Genomic DNA, 12,533 nt, shown 5'->3' with positions numbered 1-12,533 from the left:
TGCCAGAATCATTCCAGCCTGTTCCTGTGTGCCTGGATGGGAAAGGCAGTGAGAAGATGAAGTGATCCTGCAGCAGCCCATCAGATAAATGTGTGGCACTTAATTTCACACACCTCATGCAAGCAGTCAATTAATGCTGAGCTCTGGCACCCAGCACAGCTCCGTGCCTGTGCCTGGGCTCACTGCAGCATGCCCAAACCCCCATGGAAATGGAGATTAGCTCCACGTTCTGCCTGAGCAATTTGCAAAGAGATCTCAGCCCGGGGTCCTTGCCACACGAGCAGGAGGAGGAGTGGGGACATGGTTTCAGTGCTGATCCAGCCTCTGTTTGCTGGATAACATCAAATCAATTGTTTCCAGCCCCCTGATGAATGCCACATGCTCCCTGATCCTGCAAGCAGGCTGTTAGACATGGATGGATGTCACATTCATATTTTCTGTAAAAATCCCTTCACCCAGGATTTCTCTCCTGGGAAGCTGAGAAGCCTCAGAGAAAAATATAAAAATTGAATGTTGAAAACAATAATTATCTCATCTGCTTCTCCTGTGTTGTGCTCATGTGGAATGCGTTTGGAGATTTTTTACCAACAGGAGATTATTTGATTGGTTTCATGTGAATATTTTTGACTTATTGGCCAATCAGGGCCCAGCTGTGTTGGAGAGAATCATGAGTTTTCATTATTATCTTTTTATCCTTCTGTAAGTATCCTTTCTGTATTCTTTAGTATAGTTTAGTATAGCATTCTTTAATATAATATAGAATAATAAAATAATGAATTAACCTTCTGAGAACATGGAGTCCGATGCAACATTCCTTCCTTCATCAGGGCACCCCACAAATAGAATAGATGGAAATCATCAGCAAGGAAATACTGGTCTCTAAGAGGATCCACTCCAGATCCCTTGGGTCTGTGCCACACCAGAACCCCCTTCCTGGAGAGCAGAGAGGAGCAGGAGAAAGGGGAGAGGAGATTTATGAGATTTATGGTTATTGCATTGGGAGGAGGAATTTTTCACCACTGAATTACTTTCTTTCTTACAGAATTACTGTGAGAGTGATTCTGTAATTGCAGGACTGCCTCAGCCTGTCTGTGACACTGCAGTGCTGAGGGTGGCTGACAGGAGGTTTGGAACATCCAGGGGAAGCCCCAGTGGGAGAAAAGTTGTGGCAGCAGCTCTGGATCCCCGAGCAGACACTCACCTGAACTGCTGGGTTCGTTTCCAGGCTGCAGGGGCACCGAGGACACACTGAAATGAAAAATTCAGGGAGGAGGAAAAGGTTCTGCTGTCCAACAAGCAGGGCTGCACATGGCAGAGAGGCAGCAGGGCAGGACTGGCCTCGCTCTCACAGATGTTTCTTGCTTATGCAGATTCACTTATATATGAGTCAGGTCTAGCAAAATGTCTGGGAAATGTCTGCCCTCTGCCTGGGTGGATTTTATTTTGAGTTTTTTTCCTGGAAATGGGAGAAGTTAGCAAGTGTTTGGGCACTTCACAAAGCCAGCAGTTTTCCAGGTGAAATTCCCCTGCTGCTCTGTAACCTTTGGGCAGAATCTGAGCTTTTATCTCAACCAGGCCCTGGTGCAGAGGAGGCAAGAGGGCTTGGGGCAGGTGAGTGCACCCTGATCATGCATTGCTCTTCATGGGGACACTTTAGGGATGTACAAGAGGAATGTGTGAACCCAAGCTTGGGCATTCTGCTGCTCCTGCAGAGAATTCACCCTTCTGATTTCATTTGCAGGGCATACCTGAAGTGAACACCTTTTGCCTCAGCTGCTGATCCCATCACTGCTGTGGGGTCTGACAGAGCCCACTGCTCTGTTCTGGCTCTGCTTCCAAAAATTCAAGTTCCTGCCTTGTTAAATCCTTTCCTCTCTGCCCATTTTAATATCTGAACATCTCGGGGTTGTAACTGCAGTTCTACAGGTCCCTGTGCCTTGGCTGGGCTGATCAAAGATAATTTTCCAGCTTGTAGTGAAGGAATAAGGTTTCAAACCCCTGCAGATAGTCTGGACTTCAATTTTAGCATCTGGACTCAGTGCCCTCAGCATGAGAAAGGTGACAGAGGGCACTGGAACCCTGCCTGGAAACCTCAGTGACTAACAAAAGAAGCATCAGTAGATGGGCATCCTGCACCCCTCAGGATAGGGATTTCCTGCCTCAGGAACATCCCCAACACCTTGTCCTGCCCTCTGAGTGCCCCAAGAGGTGCCCAGAGGTGCTCAGCTCCCAGCCCTGGGTGCAGGGAGGTGTGAGGCTTTGCAGAGCCCCAGAGCCTCCAGGTTCCGAGCATCCCTGAGGACTCTGGCACACAGAGAGGGCAGCTGGACCATCCTTAGCCCCAGTTAAGGAACCCCCAGACTGGTTCTGTGTCCCTGAGGATGAGGAGGGCACACTGAGGGGTGAAGGTGAGTGATGCTGGTGAAAGAGTTAAAGAACTGGTTCATGATGCCCCAGTTAAGGAACCCCAGGCTGGTTCTGTGTCCCTGAGGATGAGGAGGGCACACTGGGGGGATGAAGGTGAGTGATGCTGCCTGGCACAGCCCTGCATGCCCAGGGTGGGTGCCAGCCCAGCCCATCCCTCTGGGCAGCCCCAGGGGATGTGAGGCAGCATTTTGCTGTCCCCATCACTGCTGTGTGTGACAGGAAGCAGCAGCACAGGATCCATTTCTCCTGGATCTGCTGGTGCCAGTGTGAATCATGCCCTGTGGCTGAGGCTCAGCTCCAGCTCAGCTCCCTGCTGGAGCCTGTGGGCACAGCCAGCCTCTCTCCATCCCCTCGGGGCACACTCCAGACCTGCCTTTCTCTGTTTTTTTTTTTGCAGACAAGCCACGAATGAACAACATCCTGACTTCAGCCACCGAGCCCTACGACCTGTCCTTCTCCCGCTCCTTCCAGAACCTCTCCCACCTCCCGCCCTCCTACGAGTCTGCTGTCAAGACCAACCCCAATAAATACTCATCTCTCAAGAGACTCAGTAAGTGTCAGCTCCTTTGCTTCCCCCTGGTTCTGTTCGTAAGGAATAACCCCTTCCCGCAGCTGGGCACTCCTGGGTTGGCATCTCCAGTGGGGATTCCTTTGGCTGGCACTCCCAGCAGGGATGGGTGTGGGGGTAATTTCATTTCTGGGAGGGTACCTGTGGTTATTGCTGTGTGCCAGCCCAGCCTCCTGCCCAGCACCTGGCAGATCCAACCCCACTGCCTCACTCTGTTCCTGAGCATCCAGGGAGTTTCAGCCCTGGCAGTGCCCAGCCCTCCCTGCTCCCACTGGCACTGAGCACACCCAGCACCTCCAGAATCTCTGAATCACCTTCCTGCAGCTGCTCTACTCCAGAGCCAAGGGAAAAGTGGCTCCAACTCCCCAGCTTCCCCTTGCAAAGTGCCAGCAAGATAATGTTCTTCTTCTGTATGAAGGCAACACAAAAAACTGTGATATCTAAAAGCTGGAGTTTGAAAATTACTTATTTGGCATTCATTTTTTAAATTTAAAATTGTTTCTTCCCAATGAACTTCCTGTCACAGTTAGAAAAAAATAAAATATAAAAGTAACTGAAGAGATCATTAACAAATACTTCTATTTGAGCAAGAAACAAAGCATTAGATATTTTTAAATTTATATATCAAATTTATATATATATAAAATTTTGAAATATAGATTTATATGTATTTAATATAGATAGAAATATAGATATATTTATATATATAAATATATATCTATACATATTTTTATATATACCTTTGAAATATATATAGAATATAAATATAAATCTCTATTTCAATTTTTTATATATAAATATATATAAACCCATATATATGAAATATATATATAAATCTATATTTAATATAGATTGAAATATATATATTTATATATGTTTTTATATATATAAATTCGAAATATGGATTAAAAAATATATATCTATATATAGATATATTTTAAATCTGTATTTCAAATATTTCGAACTCTTGTTTGTCTGGCTTGCCAGGCAGGGAAAAATTACTTGTTTTCCTCCAATTAGCAGAGACAGATGGTGAAAGACCAGGATTTTTTATCTCCCTTGCCCTTCCTTCAGGGCAAAGAGGACAGAACCCCATTTGGGGGATCCTTGGGGGTTTTGGGGGTCTCTGAGGGTCTGGCACCCCCTGTGCCCTGGGAATGAGCAGCGAGGGGAGGGTGTGAGGATGGGGCTGAGCAAGAGCAGCCAGATTAATTCCATCCTGCCCAGGGCTCCAGGGAATTGCTCTTCCCAGCAAAGTGAGAAAGGTCAGGGAGGGAGGCAGCTCCTGTTTTCAGGCATATTAAACCACTTGGTGCTGGCTGGAGAATCATCACGAGTGACTGGGCAGCTTGGAAATGTTAAAGCCAATTAAAACAAGGAGAGACAAGCCCAGAGAGAAAACCTGCTGGAGCTGCAGAGGAAGAAAGCTGGGGAAAATTACCTTTAAAGAAGGAGAGGGATTATTGTGATGGCCTCACATGCACACACACGTGCATCTCTTCTCACCATGATATATAAGAAGGAAGAAAAACTGAATTTGGCTGTTCTGCTCCACATTCTCTTCCCAGAGCACCACAAATGAATTTCTGTAAACCTCATTTCTGTAATTCCAGTGCCAGAGGAGCTCTGCTCTGCCTGTCTGCAGAGGCATCTGGAATTGAGGTGGAATGTGTAAGAGCATTTATTTGGGGATCTCCCTCCAAATGAGAAAAAAAAAACCACAAAAAAATCCACCAAAAAACTGTTTGAGGGCAAAACAGCTTAGCCTGAGGCCAAGGCAGTTGAAGCACTCAAACATTCCTGAAGTGTGGTGAGACCAAGACCAGCTCTGAGTAATGTTCTAGAAACTGCCAAAGCAAGAAAGAAAGGGCAGAAAAATCCCAACAAAACCAATTAAAAAAGCCCAGGAAGTTTGCAGAAAGCATAACTTCCAGTAATTCCAGTTCCAAATGCCTGAAAAACACAAGGAAAGATCCAGAAGTATGATTAAAAAAAAGAAAAAAATCCTGACAAGCAATTCACCAGTGATTCCTTTTTCTCTGCTCACAATTTCTGCTTTTTTGGAATCCTCTTAAGACATTATTTTTTGATTTGTTTTTATTAATTTTTTATATAAATTTTAAGCACATCCTGGATGGAGAAGCACACTGGACTGGAGTTTTATTTTGGTTAAAATTGTGAATGTTCCTTCTCCTGTGAGCATCAATGACAGGACAAGGGCAGGGTGATCAGTGCCAGCTGTGCCAGGGTGTGATGTGTCCCTGCTGGTGGCATGAGGGTGGCATCAATCAGCCTGGAATGGGTTTCAGCTGGATCATCTTTAGGATTCCTTCCAACCCAAACCATTTTATGATTCCAAGATTTCGTTTCCCAGAGAAACTTTGGTTTTTACCAGCTGTGGACCCAACCTTTCACATTTCCCAGCTCCTGGAGCTCTGCTCTCCCATGCCTACAGCTGGGTTTGTTCTTCTGCTGTTCCTGGGTGCAGAATTCTGAGGTTCCAGTGCTGTGCTGAGCTCTCCCTTCTGTGGTGCTGCACATAATGTGGGAAATGAATTTTCAGAAATTAATTTGTAGAAATGGAGCTAGAAGCAAGTTTCAAAGGGTGGCATCAATCAGCCTGGAACGTGTCCCTAAACATGGAACGGGGTTTCAGCTGGATCATCTTTTAGATTCCTTCTAACCCAAACCATTTTATGGTTCCAAGATTTTGTCTCCCAGAGAAACTTTGGGTTTCGCCAGCTGTGCAGGCAGCCCTCCACATTTCCCAGCTCCTGGAGCTCTGCTCTGCCCTCCCAGAGTTTGTTTCTTGCTGTCCCTGGGTGCAGAATTCTGAGGTTCCAGTGCTCTCCCTTGGCACGAGGCATGTGTGTGGTGCTGCACATAACGTGGGAAATGAATTTGTAGAAATTCATTTGTAGAAATGGAGCTAGAAGCAAGTTTCAAAGGGTGGCCTTGCAAATAAGACTGGGTACTTCAAAGAAATAGAACTGTGAAAGATGAGTTGAAGTAGGACCCATGAGGGGCAATTTTAGGGGACTGGCTTTAAGGCATTTACTTTAAAATTACAGTATATTATGGTGGGCCAAGAAAGGCTTATAATGTATTGTAATTAAGAAATATTTAACTTCTAATTGTGATAGGTTGAATTATAAAATCTGCATTGTCTCACCCTTCACATGAGACTAAAAATAAAATAAAAGTTTTTAAAATTCCTCTCAGTTACCCCATCTCTAAGTCAAAAAAGAACCTAATCCAACAGCATTCCTGCCAGGCTCTGTTCCCCATCCCTGGCTCAGGCTGACGCCCCTCTCAGAGCCAGCAGCCTGGAAAATGTCTGTCTGCTGCTGCCTGGAGCAGCTTGCTGGGTGTGACACACGGCTGTTCCTCCTCCTCTGACTCCTCTGAGATGGAGATGAGCAGCTTTTCCACACCTGGAAGTGTTCTTCCTCCTCCTCAGCATCACTGGAGGCATGGCCCGAGTGAGCTCAGAAACACCTTTGAAATTAAATCAGCTCCCTGAAAGGTTCAGCTATGGCAGCTGTACAATGGTCACTGGGTGGGAGAGGGAAGGAAAAGGTATTTTTTAATGCTCCTAATGGACAAAACATTTTAAAGTGTAGCCCATGCTGCATTTTCAGTCCAAGGAACACCTTCAAAGCCCTTCCAGCTGATTGTGCCACCTCTCCAGCAGCCTCAGAGCTGTAAACCTCACATAAGCTGGTTTAGCTCCTGCTGGCAATTACCAGAGCCAGGTGTGAGCATCCAAGCACATCTCCATTTGGGATGTTCTGTGCTTTAATTACATCTATTTAGAGTCACATGGGCAAATCCTGTGGAACTCCTCTCATCCAGAGCAGAGGCCAAGTGCCAGGGTGCTAATTGCCTCATTCCCACTCTGCAGCAGCCTCAGCATTGCCTCTGCACACCCAGCCTGGCATTTCCAACCAGCCCCAAAACACAGAATAAAAATGCCTCCAGCTCCTGCGGCCATATGGAATTCCCCCACCTCCTCAGGCTTCCTAGAAGGTGATTTTAAAGACAGGAGAGCTCGAGGCCAGGAGAGCTGCTGCCTGACATTTGCAGTGAGACATCCTTCTGAGGGCTGTTGGGTGGTGAAAAATAAAGATCCATGGCTACAGTGTGAGATCTGGAGAGCAGATCCCACAGGCAGGAAGGCAGCACAGGGGAGCTGGGGGTGACCTCACGCCTCGGGGCTGTGTGGGCTGGGAGGAAGGGCTTGGCAGCAGCACTGGTGGCACAGATGTTCTCAGCTCCTACTCCGGGGTGTGAGGGAACCAAGCCCACCTCCTCAGGGATCTGGGCTCTGCACAGGGGCCTGGCAGCAGGGAGGGGAAGGGAAGGTGTGGGACAGGGGATGAGGAAATAGGTGAGGCCCAGCACATGGTGGTGCAGGCTTTGGCTGAGCTGGTGTTTTGTGAGCAGAGATCTGGAGTGGTGCAGGCTTTGGCTGAGCTGGTGTTTTGTGAACAGAGCTCTGGGATGTTGTCAGCACCCACCACATGAGCTCTGCCTCATGGGACCAGCAGCCAATTAACTCCCAGGCAATGTGGTAAATAAAACCCACAGATTGATGGCTGTAGGATCCCAGTGATCTATCACGATACAGCTGCAGTAGCCAACATCCTCTCTGAGCCCACAGCATTCCTCTCAAAGCCAAAAAAAGGAAAGTGGGAGTGTGGGGGGTGTGTGCTGCATTTCAGAGCAGCAGAGAGATTGCTTAAGATACAGCAGCAGCAAACTGAGCAAGAAATGCTCCATGGGATAAATTCTCTCATATCAACCAAGGTCAATTATAAAAATGGGAAATGAAACCTTAGGCAGGTGATTCAGTGTCTCAGAGACCAGCAAACCTGGTTTGTGACCACATTTACAAATATTTAAATGAGGTAATTAAAATGTGATGAGGTCACTCATGGGCTCCAGGGAATAGCCATGTCTAAGGCCAGAGGTGACATGGGCATGTCCTCAAATGGGGATCTCTGTTTTGATGTCTGCTTGTGTCACCTGCCCTGCTCTTTCCCAGGGTGACATTTGAAGAATGTGACAATTTGAGAAGGTGACATTTGGGAATTTCTCCATAACTCATGTGAATTGTGTGGTACCATGGCCTAGCTTCCACATGGAGGAGTGTGGGGTGCACTGCCCAGGGAATTGCACTGTCCCCACGCATTTCACACTCCTCTGTGTGCCACAAGCCCTCAGTGACACCACCCACACAGGGCTGTCCGTGCCTGAGGCAGATGTTCCCTCAGGCGTCACCAGGAGGCAGTTCCAGGCCTTGGGCCAGCACTCTGCCATTTCTAACCTCTCATTTCCCTCCCCACAGCTGACAAAGAGGCTGACGAGTACTACATGAGGAGGAGACACCTGCCTGACCTGGCGGCCCGGGGCACGCTGCCCATCAACGTCATCAAAATGTCCCAGCAGGGCAACCAGCGGGACAGGCCGCGCCGCCCCATCAGGGCCATGTCCCAGGACAGGGTGCTGTCCCCGGAGAGGATCATGCCCGAGGAGTTTAGCATGTCCTACGAGCGGATCTTGTCGGACGAGCAGCTGCTGTCGGCAGAGCGCCTGCACTCGCAGGACCCGCTGCTGTCCCCGGAGCGCTCGGCCTACCCCGAGCAGTCCATGTCCAGGGCACTGTCACACACGGATGTCTTTGTGTCAACACCGGTCTTGGATCGCTACAGGATGTCAAAAATGCACTCCCATCCCAGTGCCTCAAATAACTTGTACAACACCTTGGGTATGAACCCGACCTCGGCCAAGCGCCAAGCTTTCGCCTCGCGCCGGCACAACACGGTGGAGCAGCTGCATTACATCCCCGGGCACCACCACCACTACCGCACCGCCAGCAAAACCGAGGTGACTGTTTGACACGACCCAGCGCATTGTAGATACTCCTTAAGGACTGGGGTGGCCACAGCACCCCGTTCTGCAGTGGCCTTATAGGCCAAGATAACCTCTACTAACTCAGTGTCTGCAAAGACTTCTCTGGCAGTCCCACCCACGTTGTTTTTAAAGCCACCCCTCCATCAGTGACGCAGGAAGAACTGAAGCGGCAGTCAGACACTAGTGAGGGATGACAGAGTTAATTTCCTGGCGTGCATCAGTTTCTGTCAAAGAAAGCCATAGTAATCGATGGCTCCTTCCAAGGGCTCACCTGCATTACCCCATAGTTTCCATGAATTCAGGACTTTTCTGTTGCTCCAAGGAGAAGCAGCCTGAGACAGGGAGGAGGAAATACAGCCCCCCCACCAATCCTGGCAGGAAGGGGCCTTGTTCTTGGCCCTCATGTTTGGCCTTTCTGTAGCAAGTAGGGAAGTCCTGGCTGCTGGGGCCAGCCCCAGGCTGCTCCACACCCGTCAGCAACCACACATCTGTTCTCTGTCATCCTTGGAGCAAATTCAAGGGCAGACTTTCGTTCGGGACTGACAGATCTAGGGACAAGAATAGCCTGGCTGAGAAATAAAGTTTTAGTTTATACTAAATATACTCATAAGATAAAAAAACATACTAGTGCCTACAAATCGCCTGCTCTCTCAGTGTAGGAAGTAGTGGGGTTGACGTGTTCAATAAGCACAAATATGCTGAAACGCTTGTTAGACCCTTTTCTCCACTCATTCTAGTATCTTGGTGTCTCCAACATGTAAATAGGAAGGAGGAAGAGGGTTTCTCTTCCTCCAGCTTCTCGCCACTGCTGAACCTGAAGCAGCAGAACCCGTTCAGCTCCACATTGCTGACCTGTGCTGGGGCAGGTCCCGACCCCACCGAGGCTGCCATGCCTCTCACCGAGCCTGAATTCTCCCCACAAGTTCTTTTCCCTATAGCATTTTCCATGGCCCAGTTCCCCTGTTTCTGAGCATTTTCTCCTCCCATTCACAGCCTAGAATCCATATGTAGCAAATCTTTTTGCAGCCCTTAGTAGAGGCACAAGGCTGAGGGTGTCTGTTTACCGAAAAGCAGGTCGGTAACTTTCCGTGGTTCTCTCTCCCTGCAATGGCCTCCCAAGAAAACCTTCCAAATTCCAATTCCACTGAGTCCCAATCCTAACCATGAAGACAGTTACATTTCATGCATATAAATTATATATCCAGCATAATTATAATTAATGGGCATGTTGTATATCTGATATAATGCTAATTAGATACTGTATATTTGTAAAATCTTTAAAACATAGACTCGTGGGTCCAGAATTTGAGAGGGTTTTACCTTTGGCTTTCCAGACAGATTAGGCTTTGCTTTGTTTTTTTTGTTAGATTTGGGTTTGATTTTTCTTTTCATTTTCTTTCCCCCCCTTTGATTTGTGTTCCTACCAAGCTCTGTAGAACCGACTCCCACCAGAACACACTTCTGCAGCCAGGAAAGGGTCTCAGAGGGTTTGAAGGCCAGCCAGAGCTGGTGCTGGAGCTGTGGGTGCTGGACACTGTCCCCAGCGTGCCCTCGAGGCCCCAGCACATGCACACACACCCCATGGGTCAGGGCAGGCACGCTCCTTCTTCGGGGTGAGGTGATGTCTGACTTCAGGCTGTGAGCACATCCCTTGCACTTCTCTTCGTCTCCCATGTCCCCACGCTGACTCTTTTCCTAAACAACTCTTCATTAGGCATCCTAAACCTTGCTGTGCCCTCCTCTCTCCCCTCTAATACCTCCCACCTCCTGGCCTTAATGACATTCCCAGCCCAACTGTGCCAAGTCCTGTAGCAAACAATGATTGAGGGTCTGAGTCTCCTGTGGAGGCTCTGGTGCAGCACCAGCATTGTCTGGTGCAGGGCAGGCAGGAGGAGCATGTCCTTACCCCAGTGGGACACACAGGTGGGCCTCAGGGGGGTGTCCAGGTGGCCTTTCTCCTTCCCAGGCTGTCCTGGAGCTGGTCCTATTTCCAGAGCTTTATCCTGCCCCATCTGATGGAGACTGTGCTGAGAAGGACTCCATCAGTCAGAGGTTACTGGGGCTTTGTTTGACGGAAACTGAGCTGGGAGGGAATAAATTAAATAAATAACAGTCTCCAGGACACCTGCAGCCTTGGGCAAAATCACTCTGGGCAACAACCAGAACTGTCTGTGGATCAGGGTGGCAGTCCATGGCACAGGAGGGATGGGAGAGAACAGGCTCACAGCTTGCCTCCTGTCCCCTCCTTTGATGGACACTACTCTCCCCTGACTACCTCCAAGCTCCTCGGCTCAGCCCCTGGATTTCTCCTCCCAGAAGACAATCCCTGTGAAAACATTGCCCTGCTGACCTTCCCGCAGGCCTGAGGGTGGGACTCGTGTGAAGAGAAGAGAAGCTCTCACGGCTGATGGGGAGGCAGCCCCTGCTGAGGTCCTGGGGCTCTTCCATTCTCCCTTGGCCCAGCCAGAGCCAGGGAGATCTGAACACTGTGTGAGAGCAGAGTGCACTGTAGAGTCTCCAGGAGCTGTGGTGGCAGAGCTGGAGCAGAGGTGACGTGGGAGGCTGTGGGTAGGTGAACACTCCTCTCTCTCCATGTCCATAGCTGTCTGTCTCAAGCTCTAGTCCTCATCTAAATGTTCCATTTGTGAGCTATGAAGTTGCTGGGCCAGATGCAAATTTGGAATATTTTTCATTCAAGCAGCCCGTGCTGATACTGAGCTGGGCCATTTGACCTCTGTGTCTTCTCCTGTTGTGGCTAACAAATATCACAGGCCCTCTGCTTTTTTGTGTCTTACCTGGGCAAGAATCCTCCAGAGAAATCTCAGCCTCATTTCCTTGTCTTTTTTCCACCCACTCAACTGCTTCAAGCAGATGTGTCCCACAGGGTGCCTTTTTAGGCCAAATCTCTTCAGGGACTCTGCCACCACCACAGAAAATTTTCAGCAAATTTCCTCGTGCCCTGGATACCACCATGTGTTCCCACAGCTCACTCTGTGTGCTGTGTGCTGGTGGATGGGGCAGTGGCATTTCAGCTCACACACAGGTGTCCTTAGGTCATTTTTCTCCCTTATTTCTCCCTCTGAGAATTTTTCACTGAAAGAACACTTGGTCTGGGACCGAGTGTCATCACCCACAGCCTGGTCCCCAGCACTTCATTCCCATGTGATGATAATGGGAATTTCCAGTCCTGTGGAGGGCTCAGACCACAAGGTCTGTGAAGTGCTCTGAGACCTTCTCACAACAGAAACTGTAGAGCAGCAAAGTGTTTTTGTTACTCTTGTTTGTCATTGTCCTGACACGTGGTGTGTGATGTGCCACATCCTCTCTGCCCAGGAGGAGAGTGCTGGGCTGGGGTTGCCCAGGTTCCCACTGCTCTCTGCTAGGCAGGGTCCTGGCAGGCTGCAGCTCCAAGGGATGCTGCTCCCTGCCCTGGGACCCTCCTGCTTCCTTCTCCTCGTGTCTGAGTCACCACAACACCCTGCACTCAGGAGAAAAGCGGGAAGCAGCCACATTCCTCTGTACAGTGAGATATAACCTGCCTTGATTAATCTCATATACTCTGAAGAATTTATCTGTATTTTCTCCACCCGCAGGTGCAAGCAAACACCTGGGGAGTGTCCAG

At 48.9% G+C, this 12,533-nt stretch overlaps 1 protein-coding gene across 1 annotated transcript in view; it reads left to right on the top strand.

Moving 5' to 3' along the window:
* The window catches only part of SHISA6 (shisa family member 6), a 143,894-nt gene extending 132,879 nt beyond the window's left edge, over positions 1-11,015 (top strand). The window contains exons 5-6 of the mRNA XM_054278700.1: positions 2,825-2,977; positions 8,346-11,015. Coding sequence (XP_054134675.1) covers positions 2,825-2,977; positions 8,346-8,896 — 704 coding nt within the window. The 3' untranslated portion in view covers positions 8,897-11,015. The remainder of the gene's footprint in view (positions 1-2,824; positions 2,978-8,345) is intronic.
* Positions 11,016-12,533: the final 1,518 nt, after the last annotated feature.

This window comes from Melozone crissalis, unplaced genomic scaffold, assembly GCF_028551555.1.
Source record: "Melozone crissalis strain CALT ecotype California unplaced genomic scaffold, PUWL_Pcris_2 ptg000026l_1, whole genome shotgun sequence".
NCBI lineage: Eukaryota > Metazoa > Chordata > Aves > Passeriformes > Passerellidae > Melozone > Melozone crissalis.
This window is presented reverse-complemented; position numbering and strand designations above follow the sequence as displayed.